This window comes from Alternaria ethzedia (genome assembly GCF_023757985.1).
Source record: "Alternaria ethzedia strain BMP 0044 chromosome Unknown scaffold_3, whole genome shotgun sequence".
NCBI lineage: Eukaryota > Fungi > Ascomycota > Dothideomycetes > Pleosporales > Pleosporaceae > Alternaria > Alternaria ethzedia.
Window position 1 is genome coordinate 403,037 of NW_026056196.1, and position 24,153 is coordinate 427,189.

Sequence of the window (24,153 nt, forward strand, 5' to 3'; positions counted from 1 at the left end):
TCCGCCATGGCTTCAAGTAGAGAAGATACCGTTGTTCTTCCAGCACCGGCTCACGATCAAGCCTACGTGACCATCTCAGCCCTCGAAGCCGGCCAGCTTACTCTTCCCGAGAGACTCTTCGTCACAGATGCCGACCCAGAAAAACGTGCGACAGTCCCATCTCTCTCTTTCCTAATTCGACACGGTGCATCCAATCTCGTCTTCGATCTCGGTCTCAAACGCGACTTCTCTGGCTACCGGGAAGCACAACAGCATCATATCGCGCAACGCCAGCCTACCAGTGTCAGTCCGGATGCAGCTGAGAGCCTGCGAAAAGGTGGACTTGACCCAAAAGATGTGGACGTGGTGATGCTGAGCCATGTTCACTGGGACCATGTGGGTACATCCAGCGATTTCACAAACGCGCGATTTGTGGTCGGAAGTGGCACTATGCATCTTCTTGCGAACGGTGGTGGACCACTCTATCCAGCCGAGATATTCAACCCTGATGAGTTGCCTGCCGACCGAACGAGTGAGCTACCACCTGTTCGTAAGGCAGAAGCTCTACGCGCGTTCAAGAACCAGTTAGAAGAACTTGAGTGGAAGCCTTTGGCGGGGTTTCCCGCCTCCATAGACTTCTATGGCGACGGATCATTATTCATCATCGATGCACCAGGTCACTTGTTCGGACATATCAACCTTCTCGCTCGAACAGGACCAAAGAAATGGGCATATCTTGGTGGCGACTGTTGCCATGACCCACGCATCTTGAGCGGCGAGAAGCGTATCGCGCTCTATGACGACGGCAAAGGTGGTTTGAGAAGTGTGCACGCTGACACTGATGCTGCAGCGGCTACCGTGGAAACAATAGCAAGGCTCTTGAAGCAAGGGACTGTTCGTGAGGAAGGTGGAAGCCCTGTAGAGGTAGAGGTGGTTGTAGCGCACGATGGAAGTTGGGCGCGGGCGAATAGTGCGGCGTTCTTGCCCGGGCATCTTTGAACCGTGGCTGAGCAAATGATATCGCGTGCATATAGTGCACCTCAACACGGCTCTGTTCGTAAAGAAGTTTTGCCGATCAAATATCGGTAGTCGCAATATTCGCGCTCTCGTTGACCTATAATATTGGTAATTTGCATGATTTGTAAGTTATGATTGGTTCGTGGGCATGCTGTACCTACCTAGGTAGGTCGACGCGCTGTGTCACGTGATTACCTCACGGGTACATAGGCTCTCCTTCCTTAGTAGTTAGCACCTTAGCTTTTACAACAACAAATCCACGTCCTCCTCGTTCTGATTCCACGACATTCCCACGATACACCAACATCATTCTTATCGTGCACAACGACCCAACACATAAAAAAACTCGAAAAACATTCACAAAACTCCGGCAAGACATCTCCGTGCATCATGTGCAGGACTCCATCCAATCCGTCATGGATGTACGATGGGTCGCCAGACAACACTATAGGTACGAAGCCTACACCACTGAGAAATCGAAACAAGACCAACACTAAGACTACGTGCAGGGGAAGGCTTTGAGATGCAACGGCAACATACCGAGGCGATGGAAGGCGTCACGAGGACTTGTGCGACCATAGTTGAGGAACGCAGGGCCGAACTCGAACGGCGAGAAAACAAAATCAAGGAGCGCCAAGTTGAGCTCCAGAAATGCAGGGCGCGACTCCAGGAAGCCGAGACCCAGGTGGATGTTGCTCGAAGCTGTCTTGCCACTATGGGGCAGAACAACTACGTAACACCTCAGTACACCGCGGAGACGAACGACGTCTATACAGACACGGATCATGATAGACTCTCGAGTCACCCGGCGCCCCCTCCTTATTCGCCCCCCAACGATCTCGATCACGAAAGGATACCAGCAGCAAGTGACGCGCCGATAGACGGAGACACAGATCAACTACACCAGAGAGAGCGCGATCATGGAAGCAGCGACTCTGATAACAGCAGCGATGAACGCGACTACCATGAGCGGAGGAGAAAACTCATCGCAGAACTTCTCCCTCTTTACAGGGAGATTGGCAAGTCAAAGAGTGAGCTGACGAAACGCAAAAGAGAAGCACGGGCGCCCCAGGAGATGATCGGACTGCTTCGAAGACACATCAGCCTCATGGAACAAGCGATGGGTCCGCTGAAGCAGTTGGCGTTCGATGTTGGGGAGTTCGATCCTTTAGTTGATACCGCGATAGAGGCCGTTACGGGAGGACCGATATCCCTAGGATGGTGATCGTCGCGAGATGGGCAGAGGGTGTGAGGATCGAGATGGTCAAGATGAAGTGAGCATGGGGGACGCAATACTTTTGTTGTTTTTGAGCACAGTTCAGTACGGGAAAGGCTGTTAGTCCCAGGTCTTTTAGCGAAGAGCACGAGGACAGCTATCTATCAAGTAGCGGAACAATCTTCATTACAAAATCTCTAGGGAACAAGCTAATCCTATAGCTAAACAGTTGTGTTAGGCATACTAGGGATATCAAAAAAAAAGGTAAAAAAGATGTAGATCTAACACAAGACATCATAAGGCCTAAGAGTGGGAACGTAACTCTAGGTTTGGCCCCATACTGTTTGAATCATCATTCAAAAATCATCATAGTTCCGCTCAACTGGTCTGGCGCATCGGTCGAGTTCACCAAAACGAAATGACAAGTGAAAGAGAGAGGGTAAACATGACCCATTTGGAATAGTCTGTAAAACGGAGATCGCTAGCAAACGGAACATGTCTTTTGGGTGACACAGTGTGACCACCGACAATCGCGCGGTCGCCCTATATCCGTCTTCTCCCCCAATTTGGATACCGAGCTTGGCCCCAAATCTCGACAACGATCGCATCCGTTTGTCTGCTATTTTCCCCTCGGGGCTGATCCTAACGCCTTCGTATATACCGCCTCAGTCTTTGATCTTGGACATGCGCTCCTTCGTCTCGGCCGCAAATCAGCATCCCTCCAACTAACACCGCGCCTTCCTTAAGCCTCAGAAAATTCCTTGAACTCGACATCGCGACAATCGCTCATTTACAGCCCCTCCTCCACCACAATGCTCGGCCTCAGCTACTACCACGGCCAAATAGCCGTCGCTCACTTCATCTGCTGCCTCATCGCCGGCCTCACAGTCAGCACACGCATATACGCCAAACGATCGACCAAACAAGGTCTTAGGAGAGACGACTATCTCATCCTATGGACCCTCATCGTCTACTGGGCCGCCATTATCGTCGCCCTACACGGTACACCATCACCACCGCAGCAGCGCCGACCCTGAACTAACTCTTTCACGACAGAGAGCTTCACCAACTTCGGACCCTACACCAAAACTGAAGTCCTAGACATGCACTTGACCGCTGCCTCCCCGCAGCTAATTCAATACCGAAAGGCCATGCTCACCGCCTTCCTCCTGGGCATATGGTCTCAATTCACCTGCAAACTCTCCATCCTCCTCTTCTACCGGCGCATCTTCCGCACCTGCACCTTCCACCAGCGCGCCTCACTCTACCTAATAATCTTCACCTCGCTCTGGTGGGCCACCGCCGTCGCCGCCATGATATTCGTCTGCCGCTCCTTCGTCATCAGCTCCCACAACCCGTCTGAGGCCGTCAAAGTGGCCGCTGAGCGCGGCAAATGGAGTGGAAAATGGCAGCAAGTATTCCAGGCTTTTCTGGCGCTCGACGCGGCGAATGATTTGGCTATCTTGCTTGTGCCGATAAGAACGGCGTTCGGGCTGCAGATGGCAAGGCGGGCGAAGGTCGAGCTTGTGGGTGTTTTTGCGTTGGGTGGGTTTGTTGTGGTTACGAATGTGGTAAGGATTGTTGAGTTTTATACGAGGCGGAAAGAGGATCCGAATGAGAGTGGGTCTTCCAAGGTTCTCTTGCTTTGATACTGAGAGTCGTTTCCGCTGACGTTGACCAGTTTTCTATCATGCCACAGAACTTTGGACCAGCATCCATGTCTGTACTGCGGTCTTGTGTGCTTGTTTACCAATTCTGAAACCGCTTTGGACGTCGGTCTCGACAAAGATCAGAACGAAGGTCACGGGGATGAGGTCGGGTCAAGACCAGGGTAGTACCCAGGGGAGCGAGGCGGCTGTTTTGGATAGGGAGACGCAGGATTGGAATGCTATCAAGAAGACAGTGACAGTCCACCAGACGTCTTCAGAAGCGTGAGGATCGAGCGGAGCGTCGCGGTTGGTAGCTAGGAAAGAGGGTTTGCGAAAGACGTTGTTTACACCAAATACACAACAACAATAACAACAACCTAAGATCTGGTACAGGTACCCATACTCTACCGTGATTCGGTCTGACAGAGATGAAGACGTGACGTCTTGGTCATCCACGTGGGAGTGGAGCTCCTCAACGCGAGCCGCTTGAGGTTTAGCGTCCCGAAGAATTTCAAGCTTCGCGTAAACCCCAATCTGTCATTTCGCATCACTTGAACAACACACGCAGTAGCATCTAGTGGGGAGATTCTTGCACATAACTCGTTATCAAACCAAAGGTAATATGGTCATGCACCATGGCGTGACATGAGGAAAAAAACACACAACGCCAGTGGATCCCGAAGCACATACCACCAATGACCCAGGACCCGACTCTTCTGACGTCTCTCGAAACGCCGTTAGCACTGATTGCCGTTATCCGTAGATGCTCCCACCGATATCATGATCCCAGAATCGCCCCGCCATGTACACCTTGCCTTACCCTGAACACCGGAAAAGAAGAATGATGGACTGCTGCCATCAGGTCCATCGTAGCCTACACAAAGAAGGCATCCGGGAGGGTGGAAAGAAGAGCAAAGGAGACTACGGCACCGGTAGCACCGAGCAAGGGATAGGCAGCCTTGTTGAGAACCTTGCTAAGAACTGAGCGGGGAGTCTTCTTGGGACGCTGGGCAATAATGGCAGCCGTCTGAATTGCAGCAGCATCATCCACTGGAACAGCAGCGACCGAGTTTGAGGTTGCATGCTCGTCACCAGCGGCGGCCTTGGATGCTCCGTCGAGAACGGCTTCTGGCTCGTCTGCCTCAAGCACATCTGCCTTGCGCTTCAAGTCTTTCACAGATTCAGGCGTAGGCGGCTGCTCCTCAACGATCTCCTCGATAGAGACCTTGGTACGGCGACCTGGCTGCACCGGCGGGGAGGTCTCGAAGTCGGGTACAAAATATGGTGGTGGTGTCTGCAGACGGCTCGCTTGCATGGGTTGGCTAGGATAAGGAGTGAATTGGGGCACGGGAGCACGAGCCTCATTCGCCTCTGCCATTGGGGCAAGAGGAGCCGGACTAAACAGGGACGGTCGATCGCCAAAGTTGGTGCCCAAGTAGTTTGGCGGAACGCCCTCGGAGTACCATTCCTGAAGATCGGCCACTTCCCTGAAGGAGCGATAGTTTGAATCGCACCATGGTGCTGCCCTAGACGCCGAGGGACGTGGCGGCAGAGGTGGAGGCGCGTTATCTCCATAGACGTTACTGTTCGACATGGAGTTACCGTCAGAGCCCTGCATACCGAACATGTACAAGCGTGGTAGCGACGGCTGTGTGTTGGCTATGTCTTGTGGCATGTATACGTCCGAGAGCGAAAGCGTCGTTGTATCGCGCGGGAAGGAGTGAACAGTCTGGGGTACTTGGCTGTGGATGGACGCCTCGTTCTCTTTGTTGGATGAGGATGTGGTGGGCTTCTTGTGTTCAACCTCTTCCATTTCCTCGTCTTCTGAATCCTGAATCTCTGGCTCGGAGTCAGACAGCATCTCGGAGCTATCGATGCTGCCAGCCTCGCTGTCCGAATCAGAACCAAGAGCGGCCACGTCTTCTTCATCGCTAGAAGGGTTTGGACTGGCAGGCTCGAGGGAGTCGTCACGGCGGGACGCAAAGCTCTCTGGGTTGTAGTCCTCGTTGGGAAGAGTGGTGCGCATTGCGGAAGTTGGGTAGTCGTCCTGACCAACACTGAGAGTGTGGTCATGCTCGTTGGGGTGCAGGACCTGATCCATGATCATGGTAACCTCTTCTTGGTCGTCGGCCTCCGAGTGGTCATCAGCTGCGTCGGAGTCGTCGTCGATGACGAAAGGATCAATCTGGCTGCCTCGACGCTCGGCGACTTCCTCTTCGTCGCTTTCGGCATCAGGGACGGTGAAGCCGAGAGAGAAGGGGCGTGATAGCTGCGACTCGAAAGTGTAGGTGCGGGCTACGAAGAACTCTATGTGGGTTGGTGTCAGCTCAGAAGCTAGGGCAAGAGGAGGTTTGGAGGGCCTACGCGAGGACGTACCCTCATTACGGTTAACGTCAGTGCCGAATTGCAGGACATCGCCATCATTCAGCTTCGTGGGTGTGTTGGCAGACAGCCTCTGGCCGTTCAGCATGGTACCGTGCATCGAGCCCTTGTCGGTGATGTAGACTTCCGGAACGCCGCTGTTGGCGTTGGCGGACAGGACAGCGTGCTGTCGTGAGATCACGGGGCTGTCGATGAAGGCGTTATGAGGTGCGGCCATGAGCTCTCGCTTGGCTGCGTTGCTGGACGCTCGACCGATGGGGAACTCGCTGTTGAGCGGCAGGTCGAACTCACGGGTCTCGTACGTGTCGTACCGCTTTGCGTCCCGGAGGACGATACGGAAGACTGGGGTGTCAGTGAGACGGGAAAAGAACATGGACGATGGTGCGCTGAGAAGCCTACTTGAACTCATGAGGAGAGAGAAGGGCGTCTCGCCAGAGAGTGACGCGAATACAGCCTTGGTTGGGAGGCGGAGCAGTTGAGCGGGGTGAGGTTGAGCGGGGACGCTGTGTAGGTAGTACCGTGGGCCAGGAGGCAGGAGCAACCAGTAACGTGTAGATAAAGGTGCTGCTGGCGTGGAAGGAGTGGGAAGAAGGGTAAAGCGAGTAATTCACGCGAATTTATTGTAAACCTCGCCGTCACTATGGGCGGGGCAGGGAGACGGTCAATGGTGAGGCAGCCACCAGGCGGTGATGCTCCTGGTCACGACTGCCTTCCGGGGTACTATCAGCTTATCAGCCCGCATTAGCGCATTAGAGTGGCTTAGCGCTCCCGGGAATGTTCCCCACCCTGAAATCTGCAGCGGCGCGACAAGAAAGTTGCTGCTGCACTCTGTTGTCACCCGGATAATGACTCACGACGCGACGACTATGCGAGACGACGACCACTGCGACGACTCCCGGTAGCATCAACTCACCTCAGCGACCTCGCACACTCACCCCCCGCCACTATGGAGGCGCCGCGCAGCTCGGCCAAGCAGCAGGTCGTGGACCGCATCCCCGCGCGCATCAAGCACATCCAGTTCGGCATCTACTCCAACCAGGACATCGTGAACCAGGCCGTCCTCGAAGTCTCGGACCGCAATGTCTACGACCTCCAGCCCGCCGCCGATGGCACGCGCTCGCTCACGGCCAACGGGCCCATGGACACGCACATGGGCATCTCGAGCAAGCAGGGAAAGTGCGGAACCTGTGGCGAAGGCCTCGACAGGTGCAACGGCCACTTCGGTCACATCAAGCTTGCGTTGCCGGCATTCCACGTGGGGTACCTGAAGCACATTATCGAGGTGCTCAACTGCATCTGCAAAGACTGTTCGCGCGTGCTGCTGGATGAGGTCGAGCGACGGAGATACCTGCGCAGTATGCGCCGGCCCGACATGGACACTTTGCGCAAGGGCGCAGTCACCAAGAAGATTCTCGACGACTGCAGGAAGAAGAAGACGTGCCCGTACTGCAACGCCCTGCAGGGTACTGTCCGCAAGGTACCCGGCCACCCGCTCAAGATCATCCACAACCGATACGATGCCTTCAACCGATCCACCGCGAAGACAAAGAAGCCACCCGCCGGCAAAGTCGAGTTCGATCAGTCCTTCGATACCGCCAAATCCGCGAACCCCGATCTAGACAAGCACCTGAAGAAGGCTGTGGACGACATGCATCCGCTGAGGGCGCTCAACTTGTTCAAGAAGATATCACCGGAGGACTGCGAGTTGCTGGCCATGATACCCGAGGATGCGCGACCGGAGATGCTGATCTGGGAGTACATGCCCGTACCACCAGTCGCGCTCCGCCCGTCCGTGATGCAGGAAGGCGGCGCGACCGAGGACGACGTGACCAACAAGATCGGAGACATATGTCAAATCAGCAGCATAATACGCGCTGGGCTCGCGCGAGGCTTTCCTCTCCAGATCCTGATGGAGCAGTGGGACTTTCTGCAGCTGCAGATCGCCATGTACATCAACAGCGACGCGCCTGGTCTGAAACAACAGGGTCTCCAGAAAACCATGCGCGGCTTCTCCCAGCGCTTGAAGGGAAAGGGTGGCCGATTCCGTCAGAATCTTTCCGGAAAGCGTGTCGACTTTTCTGGTCGTACTGTCATTGGTCCCGACCCGAATCTGAGCATCGACGAAGTCGCTGTCCCGCAGCGCATCGCGAAGAACCTCACATACCCCGAAAAGGCCACACGATACAACATTGACAAGCTGAGGAGATTGGTGAAGAATGGATCGAACAAGTATCCCGGCGCCAACTACATCATCAGCGATCAGGGACCAAACAAGGAGCCCAACAAGACGTCACTTATTGGTCTCTCGCGATTCGATACCACGGGCGAGAAGTTGGAAGCCACTTCGAAGCGACTCAGAATTGGCGACATCGTTGAGCGACACATTGAAGACGGAGATATTGTTCTGTTCAATCGGCAGCCCTCCCTACACAAGCTCAGTATCTTGAGTCATCGCGCCAAAATCCGCCCTTGGAGGACCTTCCGTCTGAACGAGTGTGTCTGCAACCCTTACAACGCTGATTTCGACGGTGACGAGATGAACCTGCACGTTCCACAAACCGAAGAAGCGCGAACCGAGGCTACTGAGCTCATGGGTGTCAAATACAACCTTGCAACACCCAAGAACGGAACACCTATTATTGCGGCTATCCAGGATTTCATTACTGCAGCATATCTCCTCAGCAATAAGAACAACTTTTACGACCGACGAACCTTCTGTCAGATTGTAAACTACATGTTCAACGGCGAAGGGGCCTTCGATCCAGACACAGGAAAAAAGCACCCTATCGACATCCCACCACCGGTTGTATGGAAGCCACAGGCGCTTTGGACCGGAAAGCAGGTCTTCAACCTGCTGATGAAGCCCTACAAGGGCTGCAGGGTGTTGATCAACCTCGAAGCGGCATGCAAACAGTTCAAGAATACCCCCGATCAAGCTCCCGATCTGAATGAGAACGACGCGTATCTTGTCATTCGCAACTCTGAGGTCATGTGTGGTGTGATGGACAAGGCGACAGTTGGTGACGGTAAGAAAGACTCGGTGTTCTACGTCATGATGCGAGATTTCGGCCCCGATCACGCCGTGCAGGGCATGAACAGATTATCCAAGCTGTCTGCACGTTGGCTCTCTAACAACGGCTTCTCTCTCGGCATCAGCGACGTTACCCCCGGAGAGAAGTTGAACAAGAAGAAGCAAGATCTCGTCGAAGAGGCTTACGCCAAGTGCGACAAGTTGATCAAGGACTTTAAGGAGGGCAAACTGCAGCGCGACCCCGGTTGCGACGAAGAGCAGACTATGGAGAACAGGATTGGTGGTATCTTGTCTGGTGTACGTCAAGCGGCTGGTGACATCTGTTTCGAAGAGCTCAGCAGATGGAACTCGCCCTTGCTCATGGCCAAGTGCGGTTCCAAGGGTTCCAACATTAACGTCTCTCAAATGGTTGCTTCCGTCGGACAACAAATGATTGGTGGTGCTCGTGTCGCAGATGGATTCCACCACCGAACATTACCTCACTTCCCCAAAGCCGCTCGTCAGCCTGCATCGAAAGGTTTCGTCAGTAACAGTTTCTTCTCGGGTTTGACACCTTCTGAGTTCATCTTCCACGCTATGAGTGGTCGTGAAGGTTTGGTCGACACAGCTGTCAAGACCGCCGAGACTGGTTACATGAGTAGACGACTGATGAAATCACTCGAAGATCTCTCTGCACAATACGACGACACTGTTCGGAACTCTTCCGGAACTGTAGTTCAATTCCAGTACGGAGACGACAACCTTGACCCTGTAGACATGGAGGGCAAGGCAAAACCCGTGCACTTCGACAGGACGTTCTCGCATGCCGTAACGTCGACGTGGGACAACTCAGAGGCGGGCCTGACGCCACAGGAGGTTAAGGAGTACACAGAAGCAAAGCTAAATACCGAACGAAACAAATATCCTAGGTTCAAGCTCGATGGCGTAACGCCGCTGGAGTATCGCGACAGGACCGATGGTGGCATCGACCAAAAAGAGTCTTTACGTGACTTCCTTGACACCGTGCAAGACTACATCTTCAAGAAGGCACAGAAGCTCGAAACAACTCTTGCCTACCTGGGAGTAGTGCAACCCGATCGCAAGAAGGACAGGAAGCAGTCCGCAGCCGATGCTGAAAAGTACGGCCTCGCTGATGGAATTGCGAAGATCTCACACAGCGCGCTCGAGGCCTTCATAACGCTTTGTCTCACCAAGTACCATCGATCACGAGTACAGCCCGGTCACGCTGTTGGAGCTATTGGTGCTCAGTCTATTGGTGAGCCCGGAACCCAAATGACACTGAAGACTTTCCATTTTGCTGGTGTCGCTGGTATGTCCATTACCCAGGGTGTACCCCGTATCAAGGAAATCATCAACGCCTCGTCCGCCATCTCCACTCCCGTCATCGCTTGCGAGCTGTCCAACAAGGTCTCCGAATCCGCTGCGCGAATCGTAAAAGCGCGTGTGGAGAAGACCTATTTGCGCGACGTCATCTCCTACGTCGAAGATGTCTGGCACCCTAATGGCGCCTACATCGCTATGCGCATCGACTGGGACACCATCAACCAACTCTTCGTCGATGTCTCACCCCAAGAAATAGCCGCAGCAATCAACGCCCACAAGCCGCTCAAATGGGGCAAAGCCGGCGCCAACGTCCGCATCTCCTCCTCCATAATCCGCGTCGAAGTCCCCGACCCCTACGCCGCGAAAAAGCGCCCCACAAAAACCTCGCGCAACCACAAAGAATTCTTCGAGCGCGTCCAACAAGTCAAAGCCCTAATCCCCGACGTCGTCATAAAAGGCTACCCCGACTGCACGCGCGCCATCATCAAGAAAGAAAGCAGCCCCAACGCCCAAGGCCAGTACGAATGCCAACTCCTCGTAGAAGGCTACGGCCTCCGCGACTGCATGACAACCCCCGGAATAGAACCCTACAACACAAAATCCAACCACGTCATGGAAGTCAAAACCGTCCTCGGCATCGAAGCCGCCCGCGCAACCATCGTCCGCGAAATCGGAGATGTCATGGGCAACATGGACATTGATCCGCGTCACATGCAGCTTCTAGCCGATGTCATGACGTTCAAGGGCGAGGTCTTTGGTATCACGCGTTTTGGACTGCAGAAGACAAGGGACAGTGTGTTGCAGCTTGCGTCGTTTGAGAAGACGCCGGATCATCTGTTTGAGGCGGCGGCGAGGGGCAAGACGGATACGATTGATGGTGTTAGTGAGTGTATTATCATGGGGCAGAGTGTTAAGTTGGGGACGGGTAGCATGCAGGTTGTTAGGCCGCTGTATCTTGGTGCGGAGGAACTCAAGGTTAAGAAGACGCTGTTTGAGGAGGGGTGGGATGCGCTGTGAGAGGGCGGATAGGGGAAAGGAAGTCAATGGCGGAGGTGTATATATGCATGGGATGGGCGCACACATGGCTTGATTTCTTGAGCGAAAGTGAGGTTATATGCATAGCGTGCAGGTCCAATTCACAAATCCATTTACAAGTACATCTAAACAAGTGGCGCAGAGATCACTGACCCAAGACATGCCCAGGTCATAACACACACAACTCTACTTTCCATATTCTCGCATACAATTTCCGATCGTACATACCCTGTATACAAGCCTGCACGGCACTCAAAACTAGTCCCGCAATCCCCTAAGCCCACCTAAGAAAATGAATGAGAACCTCGGTCCACACACTGTCCTACACCGTCGGCGCCGTCCGACACAAAACGCGTCCCCTCTCCATCCACCGTTATCTCCATCATGTCACAGTAAGCCCACCCCCCAACAAAACGCAGCCACGCAGCATACACTTAACGTGTGGCCAGCATACTGAGCGGCGTAAACCCCCGCCACAACCCCTCACACCTACCCTGCGCGCAGCCCTGCCCCACAAGGCTGCATATCTTCACCCGCAGCCCGCAGGACGCAGCAAGCGCAGGTCGCCACAAAGTTCCAAACTTTGGTTCGCTAGGCAGAAGGATCGGGTTCCCTGCTCAGCCCTATATTGCATGGCAGGAGGGAGCGTGGCAAGGATGGTAATCATCGGTATCCCCATGGCGTATTTTTTTTGCGCGAGCTTTCGGTCCGTTGGCCCAACATACGGTGTAAGATGGGAGGTGGGGTGAGACCGTGCCGCGCGTTACTGCATTCGCGATTACTTGTGGCTGTGGTGTGGCTAGTGAATAGTTCACTCGGTCGGTCGGCCGTTGTGGAGATGTTCGCTGCGGTGTAGCACTTGCTGACGGTGGGGGTGCGGAAGGCTGCGTGACTGGTTCATGGGACGGAGGAAGGATTGTTTAAGGTGTCCAGGGCCTAGAATCTGACCGTAAGTGGACTGTGCTGTGGCCTTGGTCGTCACGAGTTGCCTGATACATTCGTCCCTTTGCCGCGCTGCTCCTCGGTTGGTTCCTTCGGTTATAATGTACGAACGGTGAGATACTGGCGATTCAGCCTTATGGGCTGCAGGGCGCTGCTCGGCTGTTGCCCAACCGTTCCAACGTGCTTCGGCCGGGGAGACGACTTGCGCGTATCCCGATTAGTCCACTATGGTGTTGGAATGAATTGCATGGGGACAGATGACAGTAGCCAAAGGGCGAATGTTCTTGCATGACCAGCATGGAATTTGATTCAGAGCATCGTGCTCTGCAGACAGACTAACATGAAATCGCTAATACAGAACCGAAAAGTTGACAAGGAAAATTGCATGTATGACCCTAGTCGTACGTACCGGCGTAGGCGTAGAGATGACAAAAGATGAAACTGACTGCGAGGTCCTTCCGTGGCTGTAGCAGCCATCCGACTTCGACCAATGGAACAAGTGACGTGAATGAAACGACTGTTATACAGATGACGAGAATCGGGAAAGTGAGGATACAAGTACCCACAACAAGTATGGAGATGCGCGATGACCTCATTGAGGGAGGGCCGGCCCCATCTTGACAGTTATAAACCGCCGGACCTGCAGCATCGTGCGCAAGGCTTGTATCGTGGCGTCAGCACAGTCAAAAGGAACCGAGACTGCCGCTCTGACTGCATATAGCGCAAAGCACTTCCTCATCCAGGCTGAAGCCTGTAATGCCTCATCTGAAGAGGAGTGCGGTGCGAACCATGACGCCGCTGCGCCTACGAGAGCTACCCAGAGGAAAGCGCCAGAAAGGTCGAATCCCCAGCAAGTTTGGACCTCTGATTTGGCGAGAGCAGAATGCAGGGCTGCAAGGAGAGTAACGCTTTCGGAGCTAGAGCCAGATATGCTTGCGTGCATGATATTTGCCGAATCCGCAAGTGTTGCACCATGAACTACCGATCTACAGTAGATCAAAGCAGCAATACGACAGCTCTCGTAGATCCAGTCAGGCTGTGTGTCGTATTCTGCAGAGGGCAGTAGAAGCAGATCGGAATATATGTCTTGTAGTTCTGCGTCGCATGTCGCTATCTGGCCGCTTGATATCATATGAGGGTCACCTTTGTGCGTCCATCTTGCTAGGAAGATGTAGGTACACCTCTGCATCTTTCGGATGATGTCGTTGGTAGTTGTTGAGCCGTTGCGGTAAAGAGGGGGTATGTGCTCCTGGGAGATTAACAGCGGCGAGATCGGACTGTTGTGACCGACCCACGCTTCAGAAGATGATCGCGGTGTGAGCTCTACCGACTCGTTCTGCCCGCGACAGATGGCACAAGTGAGCATGACCCTTATCCAAATTAGTGGATAGCAAAGACTGAGCAAGTACAACTTACAAGGTCATGAACGTCGCAATGTTTGGGCCTAGCCCGTCTCGTCGACTCCTTACACAGGTCACCAAGCCATCCTGATGTACTCCAAATGCATCCTTTTCAGGGCTACCGATCTCGCTGATAAGCATATGGAGTATGCTGAGGATGGTGGTATCATCAGTGTCCAGTCGGCCATGAAACAGCCCCAGCATCCTGGTCCTCGCATATACAGTAAGATCACTGTCGTATAGTAGGCCGTCGTCGAGATCTTGATAGACCAGTGTCGCGTGTACGTGGCTAAGGAACGAAAGATGATTGCCGCAAACGTATTGCATCCACGCTTGGTCTGCTGCCATCAGTGAGTGTTCGATGTAGAGAAAGAAAGAGACAAACCGTAACAGTAGAAAGTGGTAGTGCTAATCCATTCACGCTTCAAATCTTCCAACAGCTCATGCCGCGGAGCGTTACCCCCGGGGAAAGGGTACCCAGGAACCTCATCGAAGGCTCGGGCCTGACCATGAGGGGATGCCTCGGTGATTGCGGAATGTATCCGAGCGGCAAGCACTCGCACGGGGTGGGTAGATGGTGATGGTATTTGAATGCCGTGCGCATCTTGTTCCCACCCACTGCCATGATGTCTTGAGGAAGTGGCTGCCTGTAAAGCACTTGTTTGTGACATGCTGCTCCTACTGGCTGTCGCTGGGCTAGGTGTGCGTGTCGTGACATTTGGTGTGCTACTGCCTTCTCGACTGCCAGCTGTGTCCGTAGGTGACAAGGTTTCGCGGTGTGTATACATGACGTGCGACCGCACTTTTCTCATGATCTCCACCTCCTTGAAATCATCCGGGTGGCTGGCGACGACAAACTGGAATGGAGGTCCAGGTGCAAGGGGTGGTTGGCGTTGGCGTCCGACGCGTCTCTTAGATGCCTTTTGATCGCTGGATGAGGCCATGTCGAAAGTGCGGTGCGAAGTTGTAGGCGGTTCGAGAGCTGTGGAAAGAATCGAGTTGATGCTGCTTGAGACATTATGTATCGCGAACGATCTTAGGTCATAAGTAGAGGGATGTGTACGCAGTCGACAGATAACGTAAGATCCAGGTACCGTATGCGATGCTTCAGATCAGTGCTAACCTACCTTGAAGCCACATGCCATAGCCACACTGGGACACACCAAAGAGACACCAGTGCCGAACTGATCTCGGCTGTTCCCATACAACTGTGGATGGAGGTCCATGTTTCATGAACCATACCCAAACCAAAATAGGCCAGCATCGAGGATCAAAAGTGGATCTCGCAGCGTACAACGTGGACATTCTCTTTGCAGTGTGATCTTGATCAACTGTACGTCGCGCACGCCGGTATGACTACCCTGCCACAGTACATACCGAATCGATGCCAGGCAGTGGAGCATAGTCGCTTTTCCTAGCGAATGCGGTCACCGCCCATCGTCCCGTACGAAAGCCGATGTGCGCCACAAGCTCCCTGGCCCGCAGAACGTTGCGGGAGGGAAGGAGTAGCCTCAACGTAGTGTGTGGCTGATGCGTGCAGCACCATCATCAACGACCGAGCGCCGGGAACGTGGACATGCCTGCTACGGCATACAGACCGCTACAACATCTCTTGATGATGCCAAGAGTTTCTACCGAGGCGTACTGCAATGAAGTGAGACCCGTGAGGGAGACTCCAATAGGTCTCCAGATACTCACATGGGTATTTCATGCTAGTTTGGAGCAGCCAGACCGATTTCCTTACGCCCGCACACTCCGACACGCGCGATTTGAACCACGAAGATACGGCCAAGTTGTGCGTGAACGGCGTTGGCATGCTTGTAGATAATAAACCCATTTTCCCAGTTTAGTCTTAGTGTCCATTCATCCCGGTCGCTGCATATAAGCTGCAGGTGCACACGATGAGAAATGCACAGCTTCCGGTCATTGGATCGCTTTGAGATTTTGAGACCGCCTGTCCAGTTGCATCAGCCCGTTGTAATTGTAAGCTCAGACTGAGATTCGCAGAGACATTGGTCCGTCGAATGCGTCATAGTGTATGCAGGGGTAGGTATCCGCTGCTACACTATCAACTAGGCGCGTCTGCCGTGCCCGTATCGTTCAAAAGCAACGCTCTGAACATTGCGATCTTGCATGCAAGATGCTGCATGCTGCACACTGCATCGGAAATCGCGAAGTCTTGAGGAACGGGGCTGTGAGGAAGCGCACATGACGATTTGCTGCCCAGAAAAGTAGATATAGTCGATCACTTCTTCTTCAGTTGATGTGAAGCGCGAGTTTCCATTCACGAGAATTGCATTCGCCCGCGTTTGCTCGGGGTTGCCGTCGCTCTTTTGCTTTGTTGATACATGAGAGCTGTAAGCAGCAATGCCTCGGTAGGTAGTTAGGGCGAGTCGTTAACGGCACGAAACGTCTTGTGGAGATGTGCTACGTTCTTGCTAGTATTACCAACGGCGTAGTAATCGCGATGAAGTATATGGAGAGCTGAATGACGCTTCGTTAGTGTTCATTGCGTGCACAGCTGCAAGCTATGAGTAACCCGCCCTTGATCGTCTGAAGCTCCGTTAGATATCGTGAGCAGCAGTTCGACAGTCTTTCTCAGGTACAATCATGGACGTACCTGCGAGTCTTCATCCACATACGCTATCTCGCATTGAACACCCATGTCCCCAGAGGCGAACGCCACGATGACTGCATGACGATCAGTAGGCGGTGTGGAGCAGAAGCACTTGGCAGAGGAGAATGGCTATTCTTGCTGAATAACATTTTCCTGTTGTTTCGATCAGAGCTCGCGTTCCTGTGGTGTTAGAATTGTGAGAGCGCTCTCAGACCATTGGGTGTGGTGTTGGAGGGGAAGAGCGCACCTGCATCCCGGAATACCTGGTAGCGCCGTTGGCAACGCACGGGGCACCGTGATTATGTCACATCATCAGAGCGAGCGAGGGCAGGAGCACATGAGAGCATTTACGCAGCGCAGACTTGGAGGGTTGCGGAAGTCATCGCGGTTGTTTCCTGGCAACTTATACATTACGTCACATGTTGATAGTCGCCCAAGGAAAGCATGAAAGTGTAAGTCTAAAGCATGAGTATCGTACGCAGTGGAGTATAGGTAACAGAGCAGCTCATACCAGAGCTCGTTCCTGATCTGAGGGGAAGCTGTATCATCTTCCATGGCATTAAGCGAAGTTTAGTGACAGTAGGAAGCGTAGGAATACATGCGAGAACGCCGAAGAGTGACAGGACCACACCCGGCCGCAATTGTCCACGCCCTGGTCTTCCGTCTGTGTATAACAGTGCCACCCACCTCCCGTGTGAGTGGAGCATTCTGTATTTCTAATCCTGCAAGAACACGCTTATGAAGTCTTGGACAGCGGATCCACATGATCGCCTTCGAAAGCAGCCTTGCTGGGATCGTTCCGTCTCATGATGCCCTCAACGGGCCCAAGTAGTCGCTGGAAGCCGTTCTTTCCGAGTGTTGCGACCTTGACCTCGGTCTTGCTGACGACTGAGGCAGCGCGAGGAGCATCGTTGAGCAAGGCTAGCTCACCGAAGTAGTCGCCCTTCTGGTATTGGTTGACGGCGCTGTCTACGCCGCGCTTGAAGACCTGGGCCTCGCCAGACTCAAGCAGGAAGAAGGACTCGCCGACATCGCCTTCCTGAATGATGGTTGTGCCAGGGGGGTATTTCTTGGTTTCGAGAGCGTCGGCGATCTTGGAGCGCTCGTAGGGAGTCAGGGTAGACAGCAGGGGAACCTCTTCCAGGAATCCTTCGTACATGCGGCGGCGCTGGAAAGCACTGTCCATGAGGATACGGCGGAAGGTGATGCGATCCAGTGCCCAGAGTGTAGATGACTCTGTCGAGGTGACTGTTGCAGCACGCGGGGCGTTGTACATGAGCGCTAGCTCACCAAATGAACCACCTGGTCCGACGGAGCCTACTTTGTCGCCAACGCCATCCATGCCAGCCTCGACCTTGCCTGACTTGTTGACGTAGATATCAAAAGCGCCCTTCTCGACGACGTAGAAGTAGTCTCCGACGTCGCCTTGTGAGATGACCTTTATGCCTTTTGTGGGTATGGGCTTTTCGTGCAGCGCGCCGAGGACCATTGCCGACTGGTCGTCGTCGAGATGTGAAAAGAGGAAGTTGCCGGAGACGGCGGACTTGAGGCGCGAAAGCTGGTCCTGCGTCTTCTGGTGGAAGGGCGGGGTGAAGTTGTCGGCGGCGCTGGAGGCGGGGTTGAGCGACTCGGCGGAGACGGAGGTGCGCCTGTTGGTGTTGTAGTTGCTGGGGAAGTTCTGGCCCTCGCCCGACAGAGGCGGCATCTGGGTGATGTTGTTCTTGGAGGAGCCGCCAAAGCCGCCAAAGTCGCCGAATGCGCTCGCACCCGCGTCGTTGTTGTTGGTGGAGCGGGACCGGTTGAAGTCGATAGCTCCAAAGGTCGAGGCCGTGGGCGACGTCATGGTGTCGTTCTCCTCCTCCTCTTCGAGACGCTGCATGGTGGATTTGGTGAAGCCGCTGCCGGCGCTGGGCGAGGTGCTGAAGGGGTTGTTGCCGGGGAACGAGTTCTCGGCACGGCCCTGGGGACTGGAGTGCTGTTGCGACAGCAGGTATTCGGTGCGCTGCGACTCGAGACGGCGGTTAAAGAAGTTTGCGCAGAACTGGAGGATGTCGTGGGGCTTGTGCGAGAGGATTTCGCGGTCGAGCGTGGCGATCTCGTTGGAGTAGTCGGGAGGGAGGGACATGAGGGCGGTGGTGGTGAGGGGTCAAGCGCAGCTCTTTGACGTCGGTCGCGAGACGTGCAGGGATGGAGGCAGTTGTGCTGCGAGGGCCCGCGAGAACGTAGCGACAGCGCGAGAGAGAATGCGTGAATGGGGGACGCAATGGCAGGCTGCACCGTAGGGGACTGGCAGCAGCAGGAGCGCGGTGAGGATGCGCAGGAGAGGGGGCGTGTGCGGGAGGAGCGATTACGGGTGTGGGATGGCGGGCAGGGCAGTCACTGGTAAGGATCGAGGCAAGCTTTCCTGGGGCTTATTATCTTCCAGAAGGCCTCTAGAATCCCTCGCACGCTGTAGGCTCCCAGCTCCCACGGTGACATTTACGCGACGGCTGCCCGCTCTCGCCGCCGCAATTGGTGTGACTCCCACACCCATAGAGCTCCTGTAGCACCTGGGCAAGACAGCTGCGATAGCTGTCATAGCTGCTCAAGCCGTGCTTTAGCTCCCGCTGGCCTGCGCAGACTGGAGCTTGCACTAACATATCCCACACTTGAGTCGTGAACTATCAAGCTGAGACATTGTGTCGACAGGCGCGGCTCCGAGCTTTGATTGCCTTAAATCACATTGTCGAGTTCTTGTCGCCTAGCGAGATTCAGGATGGTGTTGTGGTGTCGCATTGACTCTCACGTCATCCAGTCGCGCATCCATGGTGCCCATCAGACACCGCACTACAAACTGCAAGACCGTGTGGGTAGACAGCATTCGGGCAGGTTCTTTACAACAGCAACTCTATATCAAATGCCGTCTACTTCGCAGCTTGTGCAATAGGATTCAGTCGCTCAGACGAGCACGGCATGGGAGGCGCAACCTTGCAATTGGCGGTGAGCCACACATTCAACATGGGCACCGATGCGGTGAATCCATCAACATGTTGAGACGTGGTGCAGGAAAGACACGAAAACTCTGATCAAGAGGCGTTCCAGACGGTATTTGAGATAAGTCGACGACAAAATCATCGAGTGGTACCCAGCATAGGTTACTGTAGGTAGGTAGCAGCTCACGTGCAACCCCGGAATCCGCCCAGATATTCCGACAGGTCCAGGACATGGCGATGACGCACAAAGCCGGCCATGGGAGGCGCACAGGCACGCGGCGCAAAACTGGAGGGGCCGTCGTGTCGCTCAGCCTGCGAGATGAAGCGGCTGGATACGAATTGCATGCGCAGCACAATTTGACTGTGCACGGCGGCCTGAGAATTATGAAGAGTCGCAGCAATTGAGCACGACGCCATGGAGGTTTCGTCATTGCACATGCTCGCCGTCGGTCCCGCGTGTTCCAGGGCTCGCGCGATGAACGGCATCCCGCCAAGCTTTCCTGCAGCTGGCGGCGCCGTCTCTAATCTTGCAGACTCAGCGCCTTGTCGCGACCAGACCGCCAGCCTCGCCAATTCCGCATCTACAAGGCATATCCGTCGCGCTCCTGACTCTGTGTTTGTGTCTGCATTGAAATCGCTGCTGTTTGTCGCGCGAAAACAGTCGCAAGCTCCATCTTCCCCAAACCGTCCGAGCGCGCACTCAAGCCGCAAACTAGCTCGCTCCACCCGACGCAGCTCCTGATCCTGACTTACCAACCACCTCCACACCTCTCCTCCCTGCGCCCAAGACAGGTCTTACTCCCTCCTCCCAACTCTGCAATCCCTGATCCACGTCCATCGCTGCGCTGATATGGGCAAATATACTTTCACCTGGTACGTTCGCGCCTGCCTCACGCCCGCTTAGGCACCTTCCGTGCCCAACTGCTTACACGCGCACAGGGAACACTCGGCCAATGAGGTCTACGTGACTGGCACCTTCGATGACTGGAGGAAGACGGTCAAGCTCGACAACGAGGATGGCATCTTCAAGAAGACGGTCGAGCTGCCCAAAACCCACACCCAGTACAAGGTGCGCACCTGCCCCGTCGCATACCGTCGGCTTCCCCGTTCGCGCAGACTCTGCTAACACTCTACCACAGTTCGTCGTAAACGGCAACTGGTGTACCAACGACAGCGCGCGCAAGGAAGACGACGGCCACGGCATCATCAACAACGTCCTCCTGCCCGAAGACATCGTCGACGAGGAGCCCGTCAACACCATGTCCTCTGCCGCGCCCGAGTCCACAACCGCTGCGCTAGCCGGCGCTGTGCCCAAGGAGAGTGAGAAGGACGCCAAGTCCAACTCTCCTGTACCCGGCGCCTTCCCCGAGACACCGTACGCAGAGACACCTGGCAGCGAACCACAAACCTTCAACGTCGCGCCCATTCCCGCTACCTCTGGCCTCGGCAACCCCATCAAGCTTGCGCCTGGCGAGCCCGTTCCCGAAGCGAGCACTCTCACAGACAACACCGTAGACTCGACTGTCAAGCATGACAAGGAACCCGAGCAAGAGGCTTCTGCTTTCGGTATTGCGCCCATCCCCGCTACTGCTGGCGCTGGCAACCCCATCCACCTTGCGCCTGGCGAGAAGGTGCCCGATGCCAGTACCTTGACCTCCAACACCGTCGACAGCACAGTCAAGACAGACCCCTCTTCCTACGAGAAGTCTGATGCTCTCCCTCCCCTCGCCTTCACTCCCCAGGCTGAGCGCGACGCCAAGGGTGGCATGTTCGGTATCCCACCAGTCATGGGCAACATGATCCCAGAATCGAGCCTCCCTATGGGCGCTGATGCCAAGGTCGAGGAAGACACCGGCGTTACGATCCAATCCTCTGCTCCTCACAGCACAACCGCCGATCTCGCCGCCCAAGTTCCCCTAGAGCCTCGCGGTGTCCCCGAAACTGTCACCGAAAGCCAGCAGGAGGCTCATGTCGACCCCGAGGCATCTGCCAACCCAGAGGCTGTCATGGACAAGAAGGAGATGGAGCAAGAGCTGAAGGAGACCGTCTCTGAGGCGCCCGCAGCTAGCGGAGACGCTGGTTTGAGCGACACTGCTAAAGCTGCCGCCGCCACTGCTGCCGCTGGCGCGACTGCTGGTGCGGGTCTCTTCACTGCGGCTGTCTACTCTGCCAAGGAGAAGGCTGCTGAGGCTACTGGCATGAACGAGCCCAGCACCTCCACTGCCGATGAGGTTCCGTCCATTGTTGCCGAGAGCCAGAACACAGCACATGCGGAGCCCGAGGCCGCAGCCAGCCCTGAGGCTGTTGCTGAGAAGTCCGCCATGGAACAGGAACTTCTTAGCGAGGTACCCAAGACCAACGAGACTGGTCTTCCGGCTCCCGCCATTGCCATCCCAGCCGTCGTCTCTGAGAGCCAAAAGGAGGCACACGCAAGTCCTGAAGCAGCATCCAGCCCCGAGGTTGTCGCAGAGAAGACTGCCATGGAGTCTGAGCTGTTGCGCGAGGTCCCCAAGACCAACGAGGCCGGCGAGCCAGCCCCCGCCGTTTCCGCTGCCACAGCCACTACTGCTCCTGCTGCTACTTCTGAGACCGTCTCCAGCGACGTACCCGAGGTTGTCGCTGACAGCCAACATGAGGCACACGCTAGCCCCGAAGCCGCTGCCAACAGCGAGGCCGTAGCAGAGAAGTCGGCTGTCGAGTCTGAGCTACTGGACAAGCTCCCAAGATCTGAAGAATCTGGTGAGCCTGCTCCGGTACTGACTGCTGCAACCACCGAGACCGCACCTGCTGAGACCACACCTGCTGCTGCGACTGCCGCGGGAGCTGCGGTTGCTGCGACCGCTGTTGCCAGTGCAACTGCTGCTGTCGTAGCCGGCACTACCAGGGAATCAGTCAACGAGTCCGTTGCTCGTGATGTTCCGGATGTCGTCGCCGAGAGCCAGAAGGAGGCACACGTCAGTCCCGAGGCCGCTACCAATGCTGAGGCTGTCAGCGAGAAGCGGGCTATGGAGACTGAACTTCTTCAAGAAGTGAAGTCAACTGAGGCTACCGGCGAGCCAGCTCCTAGTGCTGCTGTTGTAGGAAGCCAAAATGCTGCCGGTCTCTCCGATGAGGCCCTTGTCGACACTAAGCCACTCAAGTCTTCCAGCGAGCCCAACGCACTCAACGCGCCCGCATCGGAGCCTGCTCAGCCGCCAACCTCCAAGCCCATCGACTCTACTACCGAAGTCGCATTCAACAAGCAGGAGCCAACTACCACCGAGCAGACCCAGCCGACTGTCACCACCGGCGTAGAGACAACCAAGACCGAGGCCACTAGCTCTGCCCCAGCCGCACAGCTGGCCCCAGAGAGCCCCGCCAAGAACCTCAGGAAAGACTCAGACGTCTCTCCCAAGGGCACTCCAGGCAGCCAGAGCATCGCTTCCGGTGCTGACGATAAGAAGAAGAAGCGCCGCTCTTTCTTCGGCAAGATCAAGGACAAGCTATCCAGCAAGGACAAGAACTAGATGTTTCATCTGTCTTTTCTCGGTACTCTCAGGCCATCTTCATCCATCATGAGGGTCTTCGGAGCTTGGTAATACCCGGGGTTCATGCGCTGTGCTTTCTCACTCTTCCCCTTCATCGTTCGCCACGGAGTTTGTGCTTTTGGTCTATACCATTTTCCTTCCTGTGTCTGACATGTTCCATAGCAATCTGTTGCGTCATTTCTGTTCATATGCATCTCGAGACGTAAGAGAACGTGGGTAGACGGAAGAGATTGCACTCATAGTATACCTGGGTTGCTCGAAATAAGTTGGCCACCAACGTCGAAACGTGGGGTATTGGCATGCCAGCGGGATTGTATTTAATTTGCTAATGACGATGCGTTAGATTCGCTTCACACTAATCTCATCTCAAAACCTCGACCGCCCGTCCATTCATCATCAATTATTGACTTTCACAATGGACGAACGATCATCGATGTGGTAGCATCACTCGTCCACAGCCCGTCACTATCGAGCACATGAATTCACTATACGCGATGTTCGTATCGCACTGTGCACATACCATGGCGCCTCCCTCAGTCTATACAACTTGCCTCCCATAAACATCCATACGATTCTAACGTACCACACACAGGAACAACAACTCACAGTAACTACACTGCTCTACTACTTTAACAACGTCAAAGACTCAGTTTCGAACATATCGAAACAAAGACTAAAGTAGACACCTTCCACCAACTCAACACAACAATCACGGCCGCTCAACGCTATGTCGTTCTACGGTTTTGCTCATGGCGCCGACCGCCATGACACAGGCTGCACTCTTCAGCAGTCACCTCAACCACGCAACATTTCCCGTCACATTCGCAATCACAGCGAAGGCTCCCAATACCGACCCACGCACCATGCCAGAGTTCGCTCTCGTTATGGAGCTGCAACGGAATTAACGCAAATGATCGATGACCATGCGGCAACATGGCAATCCCTTATCGCACCTGCTCAGGACAACCGGCCAGCTAGTCAGGGCACTATGATCGTCGATTGGGATGGTAATATGAAACCGATCGTTCACTACCGAAGGAAGTCACAGGAGGAGCAGGACCTC

General features: G+C 54.8%; 5 protein-coding genes across 5 annotated transcripts; 3 read left to right on the forward strand and 2 right to left on the reverse strand.

Moving 5' to 3' along the window:
* Window positions 1-6: 6 nt before the first annotated feature.
* Window positions 7-2,221, forward strand: J4E87_001621 (uncharacterized protein; the record flags this gene model as incomplete). The annotated part of the gene is made up of 2 exons (XM_049373263.1): window positions 7-790; window positions 1,506-2,221. 2 exons carry the CDS (start codon window positions 7-9, stop codon window positions 2,219-2,221), a joined length of 1,500 nt encoding a protein of 499 aa, XP_049236633.1.
* An 803-nt stretch (window positions 2,222-3,024) lies between these two features.
* Window positions 3,025-3,861, forward strand: J4E87_001622 (uncharacterized protein; the record flags this gene model as incomplete). The annotated part of the gene is made up of 2 exons (XM_049373264.1): window positions 3,025-3,214; window positions 3,269-3,861. 2 exons carry the CDS (start codon window positions 3,025-3,027, stop codon window positions 3,859-3,861), a joined length of 783 nt encoding a protein of 260 aa, XP_049236634.1.
* An 874-nt stretch (window positions 3,862-4,735) lies between these two features.
* Window positions 4,736-6,616, reverse strand: J4E87_001623 (uncharacterized protein; the record flags this gene model as incomplete). Its single annotated transcript, XM_049373265.1, has 1 exon — window positions 4,736-6,616. The coding sequence occupies one exon, from the start codon at window positions 6,614-6,616 to the stop codon at window positions 4,736-4,738; it is 1,881 nt and encodes a 626-aa protein (XP_049236635.1).
* A 573-nt stretch (window positions 6,617-7,189) lies between these two features.
* J4E87_001624 (uncharacterized protein) lies at window positions 7,190-11,614 on the forward strand (the record flags this gene model as incomplete). The annotated part of the gene is made up of 1 exon (XM_049373266.1): window positions 7,190-11,614. The coding sequence occupies one exon, from the start codon at window positions 7,190-7,192 to the stop codon at window positions 11,612-11,614; it is 4,425 nt and encodes a 1,474-aa protein (XP_049236636.1).
* A 5,713-nt stretch (window positions 11,615-17,327) lies between these two features.
* J4E87_001625 (uncharacterized protein) lies at window positions 17,328-18,716 on the reverse strand (the record flags this gene model as incomplete). The annotated part of the gene is made up of 1 exon (XM_049373267.1): window positions 17,328-18,716. The coding sequence occupies one exon, from the start codon at window positions 18,714-18,716 to the stop codon at window positions 17,328-17,330; it is 1,389 nt and encodes a 462-aa protein (XP_049236637.1).
* Between the last annotated feature and the right edge of the window lie 5,437 nt (window positions 18,717-24,153).